Source organism: Bufo bufo, chromosome 5, assembly GCF_905171765.1.
Source record: "Bufo bufo chromosome 5, aBufBuf1.1, whole genome shotgun sequence".
In the NCBI taxonomy this organism is placed as follows: Eukaryota; Metazoa; Chordata; class Amphibia; order Anura; family Bufonidae; genus Bufo; species Bufo bufo.
This window is the reverse complement of record NC_053393.1, coordinates 129,682,818-129,703,836: the sequence shown is the minus strand read 5'-3', so window position 1 is coordinate 129,703,836 and position 21,019 is coordinate 129,682,818. Positions and strand designations below refer to the sequence as shown.

At 44.5% G+C, this 21,019-nt stretch overlaps 1 protein-coding gene across 1 annotated transcript in view; it reads right to left on the bottom strand.

Moving 5' to 3' along the window:
- LOC121001628 (kinesin-like protein KIF20A) overlaps nucleotides 1-21,019 on the bottom strand; it is a 132,729-nt gene that overhangs the window by 24,587 nt on the left and 87,123 nt on the right. Inside the window, exons 12-16 of the mRNA XM_040432795.1 lie at nucleotides 14,034-14,192; nucleotides 13,282-13,421; nucleotides 11,148-11,313; nucleotides 4,451-4,529; nucleotides 3,878-3,933 (exon numbers count right to left, since the gene is read on the bottom strand). Coding sequence (XP_040288729.1) covers nucleotides 3,878-3,933; nucleotides 4,451-4,529; nucleotides 11,148-11,313; nucleotides 13,282-13,421; nucleotides 14,034-14,192 — 600 coding nt within the window. The remainder of the gene's footprint in view (nucleotides 1-3,877; nucleotides 3,934-4,450; nucleotides 4,530-11,147; nucleotides 11,314-13,281; nucleotides 13,422-14,033; nucleotides 14,193-21,019) is intronic.

The window sequence follows — 21,019 nt, the reverse complement described above, 5'->3', positions numbered from 1 at the left end:
CCCATTCTATTTTCATTACTATTGTTGTACCCAATCACCGAAAAACATCTGCTTGGTGCACCTTGCCATCCTAAAATCGGAGGTGAGCCGTCCTTCACCCCTTGTTTCACATATCTGAAAATGACCCTATCCTGGTGGACAAACCAGTCAAATTTATCCCGGGGGGGGGAGTGGAGACAGAAGGACCAATTAATCATCACAACCGATGCCAGTCAGCAGGGCTGGGGAGCCCACAGACGGGAAAATGACAGGGGTGTTGGAAAACACAGCTACAACAAGCTTCATCGAATATGAGGGAACTAAGTGCGGTCTGGGAAGCCATAAAAAAAGTTTTCTTCCTACATCTATCGGAAAAATGTAAAACTCCTTTCGGACAATTCTACCACAGTGGCCTACCTAAACAAACAGGGTGGAACAAGAAGCCGCTCCCTGTCTTTAGTCACGAATAAGATCCTAGATTGGGCCAAGAAGAACCTATGCTTCTGTATCAGCAGCCCACGTAAAAGGAGAAGAAAATCAAGTGGCGGACTTTGAGCAGGGATCGACTAAAGCCGGCGGAATGGAGCCTGAATCATCAGATCTTTGCTCAAATTTGTTCCAGATGGGGCACTCCAAAAGTCGACCTATTTGCCACAAGGAAAAACAGGCAAGTAGCCGGCTTTTTTCCCCCCTATCCTCTAGAGACCGGCCCCTAAGAGTGGACGCCCTGTCATCGCCCTGGCCTCAGGAACTTTATGCGTTCCCGCCTTTTCCTCTAATACCGAGGGTCATTTCCAAAATCCTGGAAAAGAAAGCGCAGATTCGCCTAATCACACCCTTCTGGCCCAGGAGAACATGGTTTCCAACACTGAAAAACCTGGGAGGGGAAGAATACTCGATGCTGCCACTCCCGACCAGATCTACTTCTCCAGAGACCAGTAAGGCATCCCAGTGTCAACCAGCTTCGCTTGACAGTTTGGAAACTGAAAAACACATCTTGAGAAAAAGGTTTCTCAGAGGCGGTAATCTCCACTATATTACAGAGTAGAAAACCAGTCACGTCAAAAATATACTTTGAGAGCCTGGGGGCCCTTTTTACGTTTTGGGGACGGCAGGTGGGATCCCTCCAAGAAACCAGAGGTGACCCTAATCCTGGACTTCCTTCAGGCAGGACTTGATAAAGGTCTATCTGTAAGTACCATACAAGTCCAAGTAGCGGCTTTAAGCGCTTTTTTAGATATCAAGCTCTCAGATTTAAATGTAGTCAAAAGATTCCTTAAAGGGGCAAGTAGAATTCGCCATAGATCTCCTGTCCCTCCTTGGGACCTAAATCCGGTCCTATCCAGGCTAATGCATCCGCCTTTTGAACCCCTCGGAGAGATCTCCTTGAGAACATTAACACTCAAAACAGTATTCTTATTAGCCATCACCATGGCAGGAAGAATAGGAGAAATCCAGGCTCTATTGTGGGGTCCCATCAGGACCCCACAAATAACATCACAGGGTGCAGGTGTGTGTGTATAGGCAGGCCTTGACCTGGTATAGGCCCCAAGCCGGCCTTGAATGTTTTCCAAATCTCTGGTGCAACTTGCTGGTCAATATCAGTATAGTACAGACATTAAAATGCAATGCACTTCAGGAATAGTGTATTGTATTCTAGAAGCGATCAAAAGATCTGTTATAGTTCCCTTTTGGGACTATCAAGTGGTTTAAAAAAATTTAAAAAACTTTCATAAAAAAATAGCAAAAATGAAATCTCTCACGTTTGTATCACTGCATTCATAAAGACCCACACTAATGTCAATTTTTCCCTACAATACATGCTGTAAAAAACAAAGCCAGAATTGCTCATTTTTGCTTAGACTTGCCACAAAAAAAAAAATCCTTAGGCCTCTTTCACACGGGCGAGGGCCGAATGAGTTCAGGGTGCACTGCAGCAAACCCGCGCAAGTAGGCACGCAATTTGTTCAGTTTTTTTTCTGCGAGAGTGCAAAGTGTTTTAATGCGTTTTGCACGCGCGTGATAAACTGAATGTGGTACCCAGACCCGGACTTCTTCACTGAAGTTCAGGTTTGGGTTCGGTGTTCTGTAGATATTTTCCATTATAACATGGTTATAATGGAAAATACCATTGTTTAAAACAGAATGCTAAGTAAAATGTCCTTTGAGGGTTAAAATTTTTTTAAAAAAATTACTCACCTCATCGCGCAGCCATCATAGTCTTCTTTCTTCTTCTTGCAGGACCTGCGATGACATCATTGCACTCCCCACGTGGTGAGCGCAATGACGTCAGCGCAGGTGCTCAAAGAAGAAGAAAGACGACCATAACGGCTGTGCGATCAAGTGGAAGAGGTGAGTCATTTTTTTTCTTTTAACCCTCAAGGGATAGTTTACTTCGCATTCTGTATTAAAGAATGCTATTATTTTCCATTACAACTATGTTATAATGGAAAATAATAAAGTGAATGGACCTCATCCCTATCATCTCCTTAGCAACTATCCATGAAAATCACATTGCATCCGCACTTGCTTGCAGATGCAATGCGATTTTCACGCAGCCCCGTTCACTTCTATGGGGCCTGCGTTGCGTGAAAAACGCTCATCTACACAACCCCATTGAAATTAATGGGTCCGGATTCAGTGCGGGTGCAATGCGTTCACGTTACACATTGCACCCGTGCAGAATTCTCGCTCGTGTTTAAGGGACCTGAAGCAATCAAATAATTATTTGCCCCAAAATTATTATACCAATCAAAAGTTGTCCTGCAAAAATCAAGCCCTCACACAGCTCCATAGAGAATAAAAAAAGTTATGGGTCTTCGGATGCAGCGATTAGGGACGAGCCAGTTCGACTTCTGAAGAAACATCCAAAGTAGATTCGCATAAAACTTAGTTTCAATACTGTACGGAGCAGGATGAGCCGAAATTGCTACTTCGCGAAGTCTTGCAAGACTTCGGGTAATAACTTCATAAATTAATTTGTACTGTAAAAAACATTATGTTATGTAACCAGTTATGTTATTTATGATGAAAAATGCTAAAAAGTTTGCAACATAAAAATGCAGTGGCAGTATTGCTGTTCCCATTCCAAAAAGAGTTAATAAAAAAGTTAATCATAAAGTTGTGTACCCCACAATGGCAGCGTTAAATATAACTTGTCCGGCAAAAATCAAGCGCTCATACAGCTACATAGACTGAAAAATAAAAGGTTATAGCTCTTTGAAGGAGACTTTAAAAACCATGGGGGAAGCTTAACATTAAAGGGTTACTTTCACACATTGTTACATAAATCAATAGTACAATTGAGAACAAGAGACTAATAGTTTTTCTGTGAGAAATGTCTAATTCTCATGTTATCAGCCATTTTCCTCTTACTAACTGCTTATCACAGGAGTATCATATTACACATGTCAATGCAAGTCTATGGAAATAGAGGGGGGGGGGGGGGGGGGGGGGAGTAGTGAGCAGAAGCACAGTAAGAGGAGACAGGTACAGACAGACTGCACAGCTAGACAGGAAGGTTATACAGTAGCCTAGCACAAGGTGATGCACAAAAATACAGGTCAGTACTTTCGGAGGCTGGGGCTGCTGCCGCGTGACAGAAAGTAAGGAAGCAGATCCTCCTCTACTTTTCTTGTGTGCCGTGGATGGCAACTAGTCTGCATCCACAGTGCCCGAGAGACTTAAACTAGAGAGTTAAAGCAAGCAACTCCCAGCATGCACACTTGCATGGCTGTTTTATTGTTAACTCCCATAGAAATAAAAGGAGGATCCTGGGAGTTGTAGTTTCAGAATAGCTGAAGTGCCGGAGGTTGCAGATCCCTGCTCTAAGGAATGCTGTCCTGCTATAAGGGCAGATTCCTCTTTCTGGGACTGTCGAGGGAAAACTGAGATTTACCTTTTCTCTATCTTGACATCGTTTGGTCAATGCACTCAGGGCTTCAGAGGAGGAATCTTAAAAATAATAATTAAAAATTAACACCACATTAGCACAACTCCTGATATTCCAGTACTTAAAAGGAACCTGTCACCAGGATTTTTTGTATAGAGCTGAGGAAATGGGTTGCTAGATGGCCACTAGCACATCCGCAATACCCAGTCCCCATAGCTCTGTGTGCTTTTATTGTGTAAAAAAACCCGATTTGATACATATGCAAATTAACCTGAGATGAGTCCTGTACGTGAGATGAGTCAGGGACAGGACTCATCTCAGGTTAATTTGCATGTGTATCAAATCGTTTTTTTGACACAATAAAAGCACACAGAGCTATGGGGACTGGGTATTGAGGATGTGCTCGCGGCCATCTAGCAACCCATGTCCTCAGCTCTATACCCAAAATCCCGGTGACAGGTTCTCTTTAACCACATCTCAAACAAGGACAATCTTAAAGCCTATGTAGTGCTTCAGAAGCATTATACCTGCAGTTTTAACACGGATGCATGCTTTTCTAGCCAAACACAAACTACATACCTGTGCTGTTTTCACTACCGCCTGACTTCTTACACAGGCCAAGTGCCAACTCCAGTATTTCTATTCTTCGATCTCTCTCCTGCACAGATATAGTAGTTTTGGAGTACATTTCAGAAAACGGAGCCAAATGTTTTAACATCTAATACACTCAATGTTTCAGGGCAAAAGTCAATGTAATGCTTCACATAAAGGGCAGAGGTATTCAGGATTTAAGATTTTCCTACTTTGTAAATTTAACCCCTTAGTGACCACTAATATGCCTTTTTACTGACAAACAAAGGGGGTTTTAGCTAATGTTCAATAGATTTTTATTATATTTTCCAAACATATCAAAATAGAGCATCAACAAAGTGATCTTATTGCATCCGCAAGTATTGAAATCACATGAGGTAGATACACATGGCTTAAACCAACATGATGTAATATTACACGTTGCATAACCATCTGTGGAAACAAACATGGTTAGTAGTGTAAACCGTCAGATGGTGATAGAAGGTTTACATGTGTCCTAGGACGAGTCATAAAGCAGCATTATCTGAAGATATCCAGCAATAAAATCGGAAAGGGAAAAGAAAGCATAGATATGAACATCAAATTTAATAGAATAACCAACAATGAATGGTAGATAAACCGTATCAAATCATGGCTTTTTGCATCTAACTGTGTTTGTCACTTACAGCATTTAGTATTGACTCACTGAGGCTCAACACCCCCATTTCTGTCTCATGACCGGGCTGATACCGTCGGATACAAGCAGACCCAAGCTGCCCACTCATACTTTTCTAGTGCGAAATCTTTATGGGCGATCATTCGTTCGTATGACCTTGTTGTTTCTACAGCTCTTAATACATCCTGGTAAATAGGGATGTTTGAGCTTTTCCAGTTTTTTGGTAATTTTTAATTTGGTGGCTAGGAACATATGCATTGCAATTATCCTGTGGCTACGAGGAGCCTGCGTAAGGTCAGTTAGCAGTAGGGCTAGAGCCGGATCTGGGGCCAGCTTGCGTCCGAGTCTGACCACACCCACCAAAACCCGGAAGACACGACTATAAAAAAAGTCAGTCATTCAATTTGAGGCAATCCCACAGTATATGGAGTGCACCCTTTCCTCCACTTCCTCTTCAGCACACCTGCACCGAACCTGGGAACATTTGGATAAGTCTCATAGGAGTGAAATACCATCTGATCGTCGTCTTCATATAGGATTCAAAGTGCGAGGTGCATTTTAAGTGTGCTGCTGCAAATCATTGGAGCAGGAGAGAGAGTGATTTTAAGTTCAGTTTCCCATGACAAGAGGGGAGCCGATTTTGCAAAGGGGTCCTTATTACCTAGATATGAGTATAATGGCCGTAAACCTGTCCATTTAGAATTCACCAGGGACCATTGTTTCAGAAGCACTAGGTTCACTTTACTTACAAGTGTGGGGTTGTCGTTCAGCAAGTGTCTAATTCTGAGGTATTTATAGAAATCCTTCTGCAGTATATTGTATAATTGTTGCAAATCCGCATAGGACCTTAAGGAGGAATGAGATAGTAGATCCTCCAATACTCAAAATTCCCTTTTCTTTCCACGTTCTCAAGGCTAGGTCTGGAATGAGGCATTGCAATGCTTCAAGTGGGGTTAGCCTGGCTAGTAGGGTCGTAATCCCCTTACCTCGTTCATGATATGATTTCCAAAAACGTATAGAAGTGCAGAGGAGGTAGGGTGATATGGTAGTTGACAGATTCCCATGCAGGGAGGCCATAAGTAATGCCTTAAAATTTTGTGGTGGGGATTGTGTCTGCTCTATGTGAACCCAATGCTTAGAGACGTCTGAGCCACCAGTTCCGTAGCTGGTTGATTCTCAAGGCTAAATAATAAATCAAAAGATGTTTGGAAGGCTCAAGCCTCCATATTTTTTTATGCCGGCACATAATATTCTTAGCGATTTGGGGTTTGCTTCATTGCCAGATAAAACTATATCATTCAGTTTATGGTGGTGAAGGATGTCGTGATCACTACGGGGAGAATCCTAAACATATACAGCAGTTTAGGAAGTGTGTGCTGTTGGAATGCCGTGATACGGCCAAGCCAAGAGATTTCCGTCTTAGCCAAGTTATCTAACTCCATCTGTAGGGTTGAGACAAAAAGGCAGGAAATTCAGAGTACAGTCTGAGGGGTGTAGGTGACTGACCCCTAGATATTGCACCTCTGAGGCCTGCCAATCCAACAGGAAATATTGCTTTAATAGTTCTAGGGTTTTGCATGGGATAAAAGGGGAGGGCTAGGGACTTCCCTTCATTGATTTTGTAATAGGATAGTAAATCGTACATATGCATGATTCTCGTTAGACTCTTAAGGATAAGACTGGGTTTGTTAGAGTAAGAATTATGTTGTCAGCGTATGAGAGGCGGTGTTACCCATCGCCAATCTGCACTCCTATATCCCCAGCCTGACTGATTGCTTGTGCCAAGGGCTCAAGTGATAAGTTAATTAGGGGAGATAGGCGGCACCCCTGTCTCCTGCCGTTCGATATTGTGAATGGATCGGACAGGACCCCATTGACCAGTACACAAGCCATCGGGCTAGAGTACAGAGCCTTGATCGCTGTTATCATTTGTGCCGAAAAGCCCAATTTATGGAGTACCGAGAAAACCAATGACCAATTCACCCGGTTGAATGCCTTCTCAGCGCCGAATGTGATAAACACTGCTGGCGTCGCTACTCTGTTGATATGATCAATTAGGTTTAGCACCCTTCTAGAATTATCTGATCTGCCGCCCCTGTTCAAAACCAACTTGATCCAGGGCCACTAATGATGGTATGATTTTAGCTAACCTAATAGCCAAGAGTTTGGCATAAATCTTCAAAATCGGTATTTAGAAGGAAGATCGGCCAGAAATTTTCAGGGACCGACGAATCCCTCTTTAGTTTTGGTAAGGTTACAATAACTGCCTCCAACATCTCTTTGGGCATTGAGCCTTCAGACATTACTCGGGACAGAAATGCATAAAGATGAGGGGTTAGGATCTTGGAATAGGTTTTGTAGTAGGAGTTGGAGAGGCCATCACGGACAAGGCTTTTATGATGAGTTAAGTGCTTAATTATGCCAAAGATCTCTTCTGGGGTTATAGCAGTACAAAGTGATTCCCGTTGCAGGTCAGTTATGGAAGGTAGGGAGAGGGAGTGCAGAAACTGCTCTCATGCTCAGGTGGTGGAGTGATGTCCTGTCCCTCTGCCAAATTATAGAGTTGAGAGTAGGAGGACATGAATCTAATTGCAATCGATCCCAGAGGTACGCAATACGTGATATTTGGGCTCTGGTTTTAAATATTTTTGCCAAAAGGCTACCTGACTTATTAGCTTGAGAATAATACAGGGCCCTAACTTTTTTCAGGGATAACTCATTCGTGTAACATGCTCTCTGAGCTGCATTCTAAGGTTCTTTAGAGTCTTTGATAATCTAATTGACGGAGGCTTTAGTTTCATTAATTTTCGTCATTAGTTCTGATACGTGTTTTTCCTCTGAGTTTTTTGTCTTTGTGCCCTATTATAATGAATATGCCTCTGATAAAGGCCTTGTGTGCGGCCGAAACTATAAAGGGATCAGCCACTGATGCAGCAATCGTTTGAAAGTATTCCTCCAACGCTTTAGATATTTCTTCTTGATACTTGGGATCAGCAAGCACGTACTTACTCACCCTCCAAATTGGGTTTGGGGGTTATTGGAACTATTCAGAAAGGTCTACAAAGATCGGTGCATGATCTGACCAAGTTATCACCCTATGCTAGACTCAGTAACTGCTGAGAGGGTGACCCTAGCATGCTTCCTTCCTGCGTCTGTTTTTCACCAGATGCCATTCACCCTCTGTCGGAAGACGCATGGAGCTCTTGGAAAGATGCGAGTCAGCAGAGATGTTCCAGGAAGCCAGTGCTGCTTTCCCCTCCTCCACTGATCTGATCACAACAAAGGAACCATTCCTATGCACAAGAATCTCGACCAGGAAACTCCAGCAGTAAGCGATGGAATTTGCTCTCAGAGCTGATGTAATGGGAGCCAAGTTACTGCGTAGTTGCAAGGTTGCCGCTGAGAGGTCAGCAAATAACTTGACTTCATTGTATGGGGCTGGAAGAGCTTCCAATTTCCTTGCGGACGCTAGGATTCCCTCTTTTATGTGAAAGAAGTGGATCCTTGCCAGCACATCCCTTGGGGGATCTTCGGACAGGTGTTTTGGGCTGGTAACCCTATGTGCCCCATCTAGAACATCTTGCTCAGTGCTGGAGGGTAGGAGCATCTTAACCCCTGAATGTAATCCCGGAGTTGTGCTTGCGTTACAGCTTCTGGGACCCCCAGTTTCAAGTTGTTCCTCTAAGTTGGTCCTCTAAATCAGTGTTTCCCAACCAGTGTGCCTCCAGCTGTTACAAAACTACAACTCCCAGCATGCCCGGACAGCCTTTGGGACCCTGAGCTTTGCTGAAGCCGTCTGCTGCTGTCCACATTGCCCGAAGAGCGCAAGCCCGAGGAGGAGTTCGGGCTGGATCCCGGCGCAGTCCGTGTAGAGTCGCAGCCGGCGCCATCTTTGCCCCACTCATGGTTGAAGAAGAAGTCCAGCTTCCCCTGCGGCTTCAGGCTTCTCTTGCCTCTGGTCATCATGGGGGGAGGGGGGGGGGGGAATGATGAAGACACCCTATGGGCCTTCAGGGCGTATGTGTGCTGGGTTTGCAGGGGTTTTGCAGGCCTGAGACGCTGTGCAGGAGCTCTGAATCAGGGTGCCATATCTCTCGGCTGCTTGGCCACACCCCAGGGGGTTTTAGCTAAACAACTGGCTTTAAGCAATCATTACATGTACCCAAAATGGTGCATTAAAAACTACACTGCTCAAAAAAATAAAGGGAACACTTAAACAACACAATGTAACTCCAAGTCAATCACACTTCTGTGAAATGAAACTGTCCACTTAGGAAGCATCACTGAGTGACAATCAATTTCACATGCCGTTGTGCAAATGGGATAGACAACAGGTGGAAATTATAGGCAATTAGCAAGACACCCCCAATAAAGGAGTGGTTCTGCAGGTGGTGACCACAGACCAGTTCTCAGTTCCTATGCTTCCTGGCTGATGTTTTGGTCACTTTTGAATGCTGGCGGTGCTTTCACTCTAGTGGTAGCATGAGACTGAGTCTACAACCCACACAAGTGGCTCAGGTAGTGCAGCTTATCCAGGATGGCACATCAATGCGAGCTGTGGCAAGAAGGTTTGCTGTGTCTGTCAGCGTAGCTTCCAGAGCATGGAGGCGCTACCAGGAGACAGGCCAGTACATCAGGAGACGTGGAGGAGGCTGTAGGAGGGCAAAAACCCAGCAGCAGGACCGCTACCTCCGCCTTTGTGCAAGGAGGAACAGGAGGAGCACTGCCAGAGCCCTGCAAAATGACCTCCAGCAGGCCACAAATGTGCATGTGTCTGCTCAAACGGTCAGAAACAGACTCCATGAGGGTGATATGAGGGCCCGACGTCCACAGGTGGGGGTTGTGCTTACAGCCCAACACCGTGCAGGACGTTTGGCATTTGCCAGAGAACACCAAGATTGGCAAATTCGCCACTGGCGCCCTGTGCTCTTCACAGATGAAAGCAGGTTCACACTGAGCACATGTGACAGAGTCTGGAGATGCCGTGGAGAACGTTCTGCTGCCTGCAGCATCCTCTAGCATGACCGGTTTGGCATTGGGTCACTAATGGTGTGGGGTGGCATTTCTTTGGAGGGCCGCACAGCCCTCCATGTGCTCGCCAGAGGTTGCCTGACTGCCATTAGGTACCGAGATGAGATCCTCAGACCCCTTATGAGACCATATGCTGGTGCGGTTGGCCCTGGGTTCCTCCTAATGCAAGACAATGCTAGACCTCATGTGGCTGGAGTGTTTCAGCAGTTCTTGCAAGATGAAGGCATTGATGCTATGGACTAGCCCGCCCGTTCCCCAGACCTGAATCCAATTGAGCACATCTGGGACATCATGTCTCGCTCTATCCACCAACGTCACGTTGCACCACAGACTGTCCAGGAGTTGGCAGATGCTTTAGTCCAGGTCTGGGAGGAGATCCCTCAGGAGACCGTCCGCCACCTCATCAGGAGCATGCACAGGCGTTGTAGGGAGGTCATACAGGCACGTGGAGGCCACACACACTACTGAGCCTCATTTTGACTTGTTTTAAGGACATTACATCAAAGTTGGATCAGCCTGTAGTGTGTTTTTCCATTTTAATTTTGAGTGTGACTCCAAATCCAGACCTCCATGGGTTGAAAAATTTGATTTCCATTTTTTAATTTTTGTGTGATTTTGTTGTCAGCACATTCAACTATGTAAAGAACAAAGTATTTGAGAAGAATATTTAATTAACTCAGATCTAGGATGTGTTATTTTTGTGTTCCCTTTATTTTTTTGAGCAGTGTATAACCTGTCCTGCAAAAAAAGACCTCATAAGTACATTGATGGGGGAGAAAAAACAGTTAGAGCTGTTGGAATGCAAATATATATATATTTTTTAATGTGTGTGGTCATTAAGGGGTTAAAGTACTACATAGATGCCATGAATGTCGCAGGTCGTGGTATTTAAGGGGTTACACAGCCACTGCCGGTGATCATATTGTCAAATCACATTTACAGATCTAGTATCACAGTATGAACCCCTCATGGCAATCTATACACACAGGATATACCAACCTCTACTTTCTCTTGTTCAGCCTGAAACTCCTCTAGTGGAACATAATCCTCTTCAAGTTCTTCCACTGCTTGACGATAAGCATGGTTTTTGATGGCTTTCTTGTACATTTCTAATCTACTTTCCAGTTGCTCCTCTGTAGTTTCTTTGAAATCCTCAAGTCGCTTACTAGGAATATATTAATTAAAAAAGAGATCCACATTATATACTCCACATCAGTTTCATTTTCAGTTCTTCTGATCCATAAAAATAAACACACAACTATAAAAACTGATCCTGTTCAGAGATCCATTTTTCTAGACTGAAAAAGCATTGCATGCAGGACTTCAGTTGAAGATCCCTAACAGATGGCTCAAATGGATGCCAAAAGGGGCATAACTGATGCACAGGATCCATTTTTGTTTCATCTTACAAGACCCTGTTTTTTTCTGTGCTTCTAATAGTAGGGGATGTTCACAAAGTAGATTCACTGCAGATTTTCTGCAACTAAATAGGTTACATACTTTATACAGTATAAAAAAAAAAAAAAACTACAATATCCATGGATAAACTTCCATATTTTGGCAGTGTACATCTCAGACGCATGTATAGTAGTATTATCCAGCTCACCTCCTGGGCCTTTGTTCTCCCGTGTGTCCAGAAACCTTAGGGTGTGTCCCAGTATGACGGAAATAAGTGAAAAATGGTTTTGCCACTGAAGTTGTAGTCAAATAAAAAAACTTTTAATGCAACTTGTGTACATCAGCAGACAACCACGAAGCATGCGGTAATCGTTGACGCATTTCGGACAGTCTGTCCTTAGTCGTAACAATGTTCCATGTTAGTTTGATATATTTAAAGATCAAAATCCCATCCCCCACAAGATTGCAGGAGGAGGTATCTCACCAGGATTGGTCATTCTAACATGGAACCACCTTTAGCCCAATAGGTCATTATCAAACTACACCTGTGCAACAATGTTCATTGGTGCTTTAAATCAGGTTAACCCCATCTTCCCCACCCGAATCAAATGAATGACTCAAATGCTTTTGGGTGTAGGGACCTTCGGGGGGGAAGGGGGGAAATCGCAGTGTGCACAGTGACAGATACAAAATATTTAAAACAATGTAGCAAGCCACTTTATGAACCTTCAAAACCAGATTGTCACAGATGAACTGGTATATTCTATTACTGCTATTGCTGGTAAACATACATTAATTCCTCTCTGGTTCAAACCTGTAGGAACCCTGGCATTTAATATGAAGATCCAGAAAGCTTCCCTCAAAAGCAATTTCTTTCTATGGCCACCGCCCCGTAGGGGCTCTAACTTTTTCAATTGCAAAAGCACGAAAGGTGTTCGTTCTCAGACCATGGGTGTGAATAAAATGTTTGGCTGCATTTGAGATATTTAGAGCTGCGGGATTTGTTATATAGTTCAAATGTTCAAGAATCCTATTTTTGAACTTGCGTATTGTGCTGCCCAAATATATAAGATCACATTCCTCACATCGGATCACATACACTACTCCCGTGCTATTGCAATTTATATAGCTCTTGATGGGCAAAGTCAATGAATGATCAGCATTCTGGAAATTTTTCGTCAGTTACATAATTGCATGTTTTACATGGGTAATTACCACATTTTGTGAATCCCCTGTAACTTAACCAGGTGCTGCCTGGGTTTTTAGTTTTATTCCGTGTGAATAATGATGGCGAGAGAGAGCTGGACAATGTAGAAGCCTTTCTTGAAACTACACGGCACCCATATTTAAGTGCATCGTACAGTATATTATCATCGTATAGAATTGGTAACTGATGCACAGGATCCATTTTTGTTTCATCTTACAGGACCCTGTTTTTTTCTGTGCATCTAATAGAATGGCATGTTCACATAAAGTTGATTCACTGCAGATTTTCTGCAACTAAATAGGTTACATACTCCTTTATACAGATATAGATATATATATATATAGATATATATATATATATATATATATATATATAAACTTCCAGATTTTGGCAGTGTACATATCAGACACGACAGCTGTCTCAGTCTTAACAAGGTTTTAAAATGATAAAGGGGAACAAGACTTGTGCACATCATGGTAGGTGGGCACCAGAGAAACTGTCAATTATATACACACATTCTACACGTACCTCCAAGTCTCATCAAGGTGTACCATCTGTTGATACATAGCTTCCCCCATCTCTTTTCTGATCTGCATTTCAAGAAGCAGTTTGCTTTGCCTTTCAGACAGCAGTTTCTCCTTTAGCTCTTCAATTTTTCTCAATAGATCCTGCAAGATTGACAGAAATGTACAAAACATTATGGTTAATACAAATAGAAAACAAGCCATACCCTAAATGTTCTTAATGTAAGGTGGTATAAGGGTGGAGGGACACTAAAGGATATTAAATTGTGTGGGGGACATAAGGGGAATCACTTTCTGAGGGGAGCTTTAAGAGTGCATCATAGTTTGTGTGTGACACTTAAGGAGGGCCTCATTCTGTGCAAGGGGCACCTAACAGATCACCCTACTGTGAGGGAGCACTTAGGGGTAACATACTTTGTGGGGCACTAAAGGGATATCATACTGTGAGGGGCATCATTATTGTTAGGGGGCTCTGAAAGGACATTCTTACTGTTTAGTCAGCAGAAAGGAGATTACGTGGACTTAGAGACGTGGCTTATTGTAAAAAATAAAAAATTAGAATATGTAGTGCTACACACCACTGGTGTTGTCCCAGTTTACAATTTTTTTTTTTCTTTTTTGCAGCTCGGACCTTTGTCCTACAGCAGACTCAGGTATGTGGACCTTTACAAAAAGTAGTTGAGTACACCTGTGCTAGTTGGAAAGCTGGGATTACTGAGGAAGCAGCTGAAGTATCATATTAAGCAGAACAGTTACCTCAGCACTTAGAATTGAGATATCAACTTCATCTTCATCCTCAGAGAGAAGATCCTCCATTGAGAGGTTTGCATCAATTTCTATCATTACCTTTCCATCTTTCCCAATAATTCTTGGGTTTATAAAATCAAAGTTACGAGGTTGAATTGTCTGAACAACCTAAGAGTGACCGTAAAAAAGAAAAAGAAAAAGAAATTGCTATTGCATTTAACTGAATGTATTAATTTAGGCAAAAGCTGTAGTTCAATAGTTAAAATCAGTTGTAGCCATACCCTTAAGGGCTCATTCAGACGGCCGTATGCTGCCCGCAAAAATACTGAATGCTATCCGTTTTTTTTGCGGATCCGCAAAAAAATGAAACATGTCCTATACTTGTCCGTGAAAATCAGGACATGGCCCCATTGAAGTCTATGGGTCCACAAAAATACTGAATGCTATCCGTTTTTTTGCAGATCCGTTTTTTTGCGGATCCGCAAAAAAACGGATAGCATTCAGTATTTTTGCGGACAGCATACGGCCGTCTGAATGAGCCCTTAGTGTTCATTATAACACCTACATGTGCCCACATGAAAAGTGAGAAGTCTTGCACCACAACATATATAGAACAGAAAAAAAAAACAAAAAGGCAAGATATAACAGTATCACTGTTTATTAATCCAAAATGTCAATTAAAACATCTCAAAAACATGCTGGATATTGTTGATAACCCCAACAATGCAGAGTACACATGGGGTGCAGTCCCCCATCAGTCATAACAGGTAAATATAGTACAGAATGATGAAAACTCAAATATACACAAGGAATAATGGTATGGCAAATAGGTCAAGAAACGTGCCAAATAATGTACGGATGTAGTAGGGTTAAAACAAATGCTATGAGACGTGTTATCTAAAATAAATGCAACTAAATGCATTAAGCAATTGCTTTTCAATGGCTTTTGTTTCAAGATAACGCGATGAGTTAAGAAATTTGAGTTAAAAGGGTATTCCCATCTTCATGATCATATTGTATTTAATTATACACCCCCCAGTGAACATTTGACTAATTATATTGCATTAAAAAAAAAAACTACTGTTCTCTCTAAAATTCAATTCTCCTACTCCATTGTTTATATTTGCTGCCCATGGATACGGCCACCGCTTGCCTGCCGCACCCATGGGCCGCACTTGCGCAGATGTTTCCCTGTGCCGGCCTCTCATTCTGTGAGCGTGCACGTCGCCAGAAGGAGAAGGCTTACGGGGGGGGGGGGGGGAGGGGGAAGGCTCTCAGCGGAGGAGGAGGGGAGCTGTCCAGGTTTTCAGCGTTTAGCAGCGCAGCCCGGATCTCCTCAGTGAATGGCGAGGAGATCTGGGATGCGCTGCTGTGTATAACTGTGGCGGCCAGACCCCCCCCCCCCCCCCTTCAATTTCAGGATGGCCGTATTGATTAAAAATAAAATTCTTGGGGCGAAATCATCATTGGTGGGCAGTGCGCCCTCCCCCTCCTCCAATCATTGGTGGCAGTTCTGATTGGAGTCCCAGCAGTGTAATGCTGGGGCTCCGATCGGTTACCATGGCAGCCAGGAGGCTACTGAAGCCTTGGCTGCCATGGTCATTTACTCTGCAGCATACTTACCTGCGCTGTGGCCGCCCGTGCTCCTTCTTGTAACTCGTCACTGGTCTGTGTGGCGCATTCCTATAAAAGCAAAAGCAATGCACCGCACAGACCGGCGAGTTACGAGAAGGAGCGTCGGGCGGCCACAGCGCAGGTAAGTATCTGGAGGCACCATGGGGGGCTGATGGATGTAGAGGTGAATATGCTGCTGTTCAGCCATAGTTCTAGCAGGGAAGGGAATAGACAGATGTAGCAGAGCTGTATATGTGTCGGGTCAGCATCAATGCTGGTGGAAGAGAGAAACTGATGTAGCAGAGCTGAATACGCTGCTGTTCAGACATTTCTAATGGGGAAGGGAATAGACAGATGTAGCAGAGCTGTATATGTGGCAGGTCAGCATCAATGCTGGTGAAAGAGAAACAGATGTAGCAGAGCTGAATAAGCAGGGGGTTCTGATACAGTGCTGGTTGAAGAGAGAACAGATGTAGTAGAGTTGAATATGAGGCTGTTCTGACACAGTGCTGGTTGAAGAGATAGACCGATGTAGTAGAGCTGTATATGAAGCTTTTCAGACAGTGCTAGTGGGGGAGTAGAATAAAGATGTAGCAGGGCTGTATAGGAAGCCATTCAGCCAAAGTGATGTTAGGGGACTGGAGAAGACCCATGTAGCTGAGCTGTATATGCATCTATAAAGATACATAGTGTGAGGTTTATACACAACTGGAGTACAGCTGTAATGGAAACAAATCTGCATCAGTGCTGGTGGGTGGGGGTTGGTCAAGCTTTTGGGCTAATGTATAATATAGAATTATAGTTTTTGATGCACAGAATGGGTTTGTAAAAGATCAGACAGATATTTTATGTGTAAAACTGCAGAACAGCCACGTGTTACTGTACACTGAGCTCACTTCACATGGCTCTGAGTGACCATTCCCATCACAGACACTGAAGACTGATGAGTCATACTTTTCACATGAACGAGCACTCAGGACTCCGCTCAGTGTGATGTCATAAGGAGGTGTGGCCGGCCTTCACTCTAGCTGCCTAAGCCCGCCCAGCCTTATCTGCAGAAAAACCAGGAAGTTAACAGCTAGCTGGCAGCAATTGAGAATGAAGTAGCAAGATGGGAATACCCCTTTAAGATTTTGTTTGTTACCCCTGCTACATCTGTACTAATAAATGGAATGAAACCCTCACCATACTGCTGCGCCGCTTTGCATAATACAGGTGAGCATAATTGGGTGCGTATAGGTTTGCATCTGTTTGGAGGCTAGCAGTGTGTTCTCCATCACGTCACAGGGTAGGCATTATTGTAATTGTGCATGTAATTTTTTTACTTCATTTCTACTCATGTAGTTGTGGATATCAGTTTATTTTCAGATCCCCAACAGTAAGTTGGTCAGGAATGGGTTAATTACTCTTACCGGTAATTGGAGTTTCCAATAGCCTCCACTACAGCACTCTCGAGGGCGGCCCCGCCTCCCCAGGACAGGAAACAACGTAGAAGCTTAAGTTTAACCACCTCAGGACCGCCGTACAGGGCGGCGGCCCTGTTATTCCTCCTGGACGCGCCGGCGCGTCCTCTCGAGAGACGCGAGATTTCAGGCAGAGCCAGCCCGCGCATGCGCATTGCGGGCTGGCAAAAGTTGGAGTATTTAGTCACCAGCCTGCCAGCCAATGATAATCGCTGGCAGGCTGGTGATTTTCAAAAAATCGAAATCACAAGCCAGTTAACACATTATATTTATAAATGTGTTAAATGGCTTCTGTGCTCCTCTGCTGGTCCTTTTTGTCGGTTGGTCCCAGCAGAGGAGCACACATCACTGAGTACATACCAACACTACACTTAGCCCCAGATCACTCCCCCCCCCCCCCCCCCCCCCAATTAACCCCTTGATCACCCCTCTCAATCACCTAGTGAAAGGGAAAAAAAGTGATTAGTGTAAACGGTCACTTTTTTTTTCCACTAGTATTGACGGTTAGGTTTAGGATAGTTTAGGCCCCTTTGTTAGGTAGTTAGCGTCGGTTAGCGCCCAGCCCACCGCAGTCACTGATTAGCGTATCGCTAATCAGCATTTGTACTTTTATAGTATCTGTAAGTGATCAGAACTGATCACAGTCAGATCTATAATAGTATTAGTGTCACCTTAGCTCGCCCTCCACCCAAAACAGTGTTTGCCCGATCAGGCCTGATCGGTCGCCCACACGTGCGTTCGCCCACGCCCGCCCCAGTGCCAAAAAATATATATTTTTTTAATCACTGCACAATCACTTTACAAGCGCTGCGTCAATAAAAAAAAATCAGTTTTGATATTTTTTATCAATCGCAGCGGCTTCCGGTACTTCGCTAGCCTCCCATTTGTAAGACAGGCTTGCTTTTTTTCTTGGGTAGTCTCAGGGAATACCCCCTAAATTTAGTTGACCAAATGGCAAATAAGGGGTATTCTTCTGAAGAGGCCTACAGGATTCTGACCCAGTCGGATGAGGAATGGGAACTCTCATCTGACGAATCCAGCGGGTCAGAATACGAACCTGTAGAAAGCAGTGGCAGTCTGACCCAAAGTTCGGACGAGGAGGTCCCTGATACCACCAGGCGTACCCGGCCCAGTGTTGCTAGAACACAGGTTGCGCAGGATCCGCTTCAAAAGGCAGCAGAGTGGGGCTGTCGCTGTCGGATTACACGGTGAGGCATACACCAGCAGCGCAGCCCATCCTGGACCTAGTACCAGCACTGCCGTACAACATGGTGAAGTGGCGAGCACTAGAAGGGCAGTTGAAGCTGGTACGGTGGCACGTGCATTAGTTCCCCCGTCGCAGCCACCACACAGACAGGCCCGTAGAGCCCCTAGAGTCCCTGAGGTGCTGGCAAACCCTGATTGGCAGCCCCCAACTTCAGCCGCACCAGTAGTTCCCCCTTTCATCGCCCAGTCTGGAGTTCGGGTTGAGACAGCTCAGATCGGATCTGTTTTTTTTTTTGAGCTGTTCTTGACTGCGGAGCTCTTGGACTTAGTCGTGGCAAAAAAAAAAAACGATATGCCACTGAATTTATAGCCAACCCGGGAAGCTTTTATGCCCAGTCTTTCCGGTGGAAACCCGTCCAAGTTTCCGAATTTAAAACGTTTCTGGGCCTTCTCCTCAACATGGGCCTGACAAAAAAACATGAATTGCGGTCATATTGGTCCACAAACCCAATTCATCACATGCCCATGTTCTCTGCTGCCATGTCCAGGACATGATTTGAGACCATCCTGCGTTTCCTGCACTTTAGCGACAACAGCACCTCTCGTCCCAGAGGCCACCCAGCTTTTGACCGGCTCCACAAAATTCGGCCCCTCATAGACCACCTTAACACCAAATTTGCAGATTTGTATACCCCTGAGCAAAACATCTGCATAGACGAGTCCCTTATACATTTTACCGGGCGCCTTGGCTTCAAACAATACATCCCAAGCAAGCGCGCCCGGTATGGGGTCAAATTGTATAAGCTCTGTGAAAGGGCCACAGGCTATACGCACAAATTTCGTGTCTATGAGGGTAAAGATCAGACCCTGGAGCCGGTCGGTTGCCCTGACTACCTGGGGAGCAGTGGGAAGACAGTCTGGGACTTGGTGTCACCCTTATTTGGCAAGGGGTACCATCTTTATGTGGACAATTTTTTAAATAAGTGTGCCCCTCTTCAGGCATTTGTTTTTAGAACAGATTGGCTGCTGTGGCACCGCGCGACCTAGTCGCCGGGGCATCCCCCAACGGCTCGTTACCACCCGTCTTGCAAGGGGGGAGAGGGCTGCCTTGTGTAACGAAGAACTGCTCGCAGTGAAATTGAGAGACAAGCATGACGTTTACATGCTCTTCTCCATTCAGGCAGACACGACAATCCAAATTGAACGAGCAACCCATGTCATTGAAAAGCCCCTCTCGGTCCACGACTATAATTTGCTCATGGGCGGGGTGGACTTCAATGACCAGATGTTGGCTCCTTATTTACTTTCCCGCAGGACCAGACGCTGGTATAAGAAGGTGTCTGTATATTTAATTAAATTGGCGACATACAATAGTTTTGTTCTCTACAGTAAGGCTGGGAGAGAACAGGATCCTTCCTCAAATTTCAGGAAGAGATCATCGAGAACCTCCTATATCGAGGAGGTTCCGTGGCCCCAACCACCAGTGTAGTGAGCCGTCTACACGAGTGACATTTCCCCAGTGTCGTTTCTGGTACCTGAACCCAAGCGCCACCCTGAAAAAAATGTCGTGTCTGTAGGAGGAGTGGAATAAGGCGTGACACCCGCTATTTCTGTCCTGACCACCCTGCCCTATGCTTAGGGGAGTGTTTCCGGAATTACCACACACAGGTACACTTAGCATAGGGATTGCGTTACACAGGACAGGCACACAGGGCTATTAGGGCCCTTTCACTCACAGCTGCTGCAAACCTCTCCTTTCACCTGGGACAAAGTGCATAATGTACTTCGCCACATCTCTGGGCGATTTGCGCTTTGCTCATTGTCCCATGGGGAAGGAGAGGTTTGTCCTATAAAGGTTAAAAAAAAAAAAAAAAAAAAAAGTAAGCAAAAACTAAGATTTAGTCTTACCGGTAAACGGTTTTCCAGGAGTCCGACATGACAGCACCCACTGGAGGATGTCCTATTGGACCTCTGTAGGGACAGGAAGCGAGAGAGGTTAAAAGGCCCCTCCCCACCCCTCTTACCAGTGTTTTTCCAAATTACTACACCAGATAGGATCCAAACTGTTTATTTGAACCTCCATGTTAACTTCACATTGGAATTTCTGCATACAAATTTATATATATATAAAAATTTGTATGCAGAAATTCCAATGTGAAGTTAACATGGAGGTTCAAATAAACAGTTTGGATCCTATCTGGTGTAGTAATTTGGAAAAACACTGGTAAGAGGGATGGGGAGGGGCCTTTTAACCTCTCTCGCTTCCTGTCCCTACAGAGGTCTAATAGGACATCCTCCAGTGGGTGCTGTCATGTTGGACTCCTGGAAAACCGTTTACCGGTAAGACTAAATCTTAGTTTCCAGGACGTCCCTCCATGACAGCACCCAGTGGAGAACTACCAGCTTAATAATTAGGGGGGGGACCACTGCCTGAAGAACCTTACGGCCAAAGCCTAGTTCCTGGTTGGCAAGAGAGTCCAGTCTATAGTGCCTGACAAAGGTAGTGAAACTGGACCAAGTAGCGGCCCTGCAAATTTGTTCAATTGAGGCGTCTGCTTTTTCTGCCCAAGTAGTTGCCACCGCTCTGGTGGAATGGGCTTTAATGGACAATGGACATGGTAGTCCTTTCAGCACGTAGGCTTGTTGAACCGCTTCTTTGATCCAACGAGCTAAAGTCTGTCTTGAGGCCTTATTGCCCTTGTTCTTTCCTCC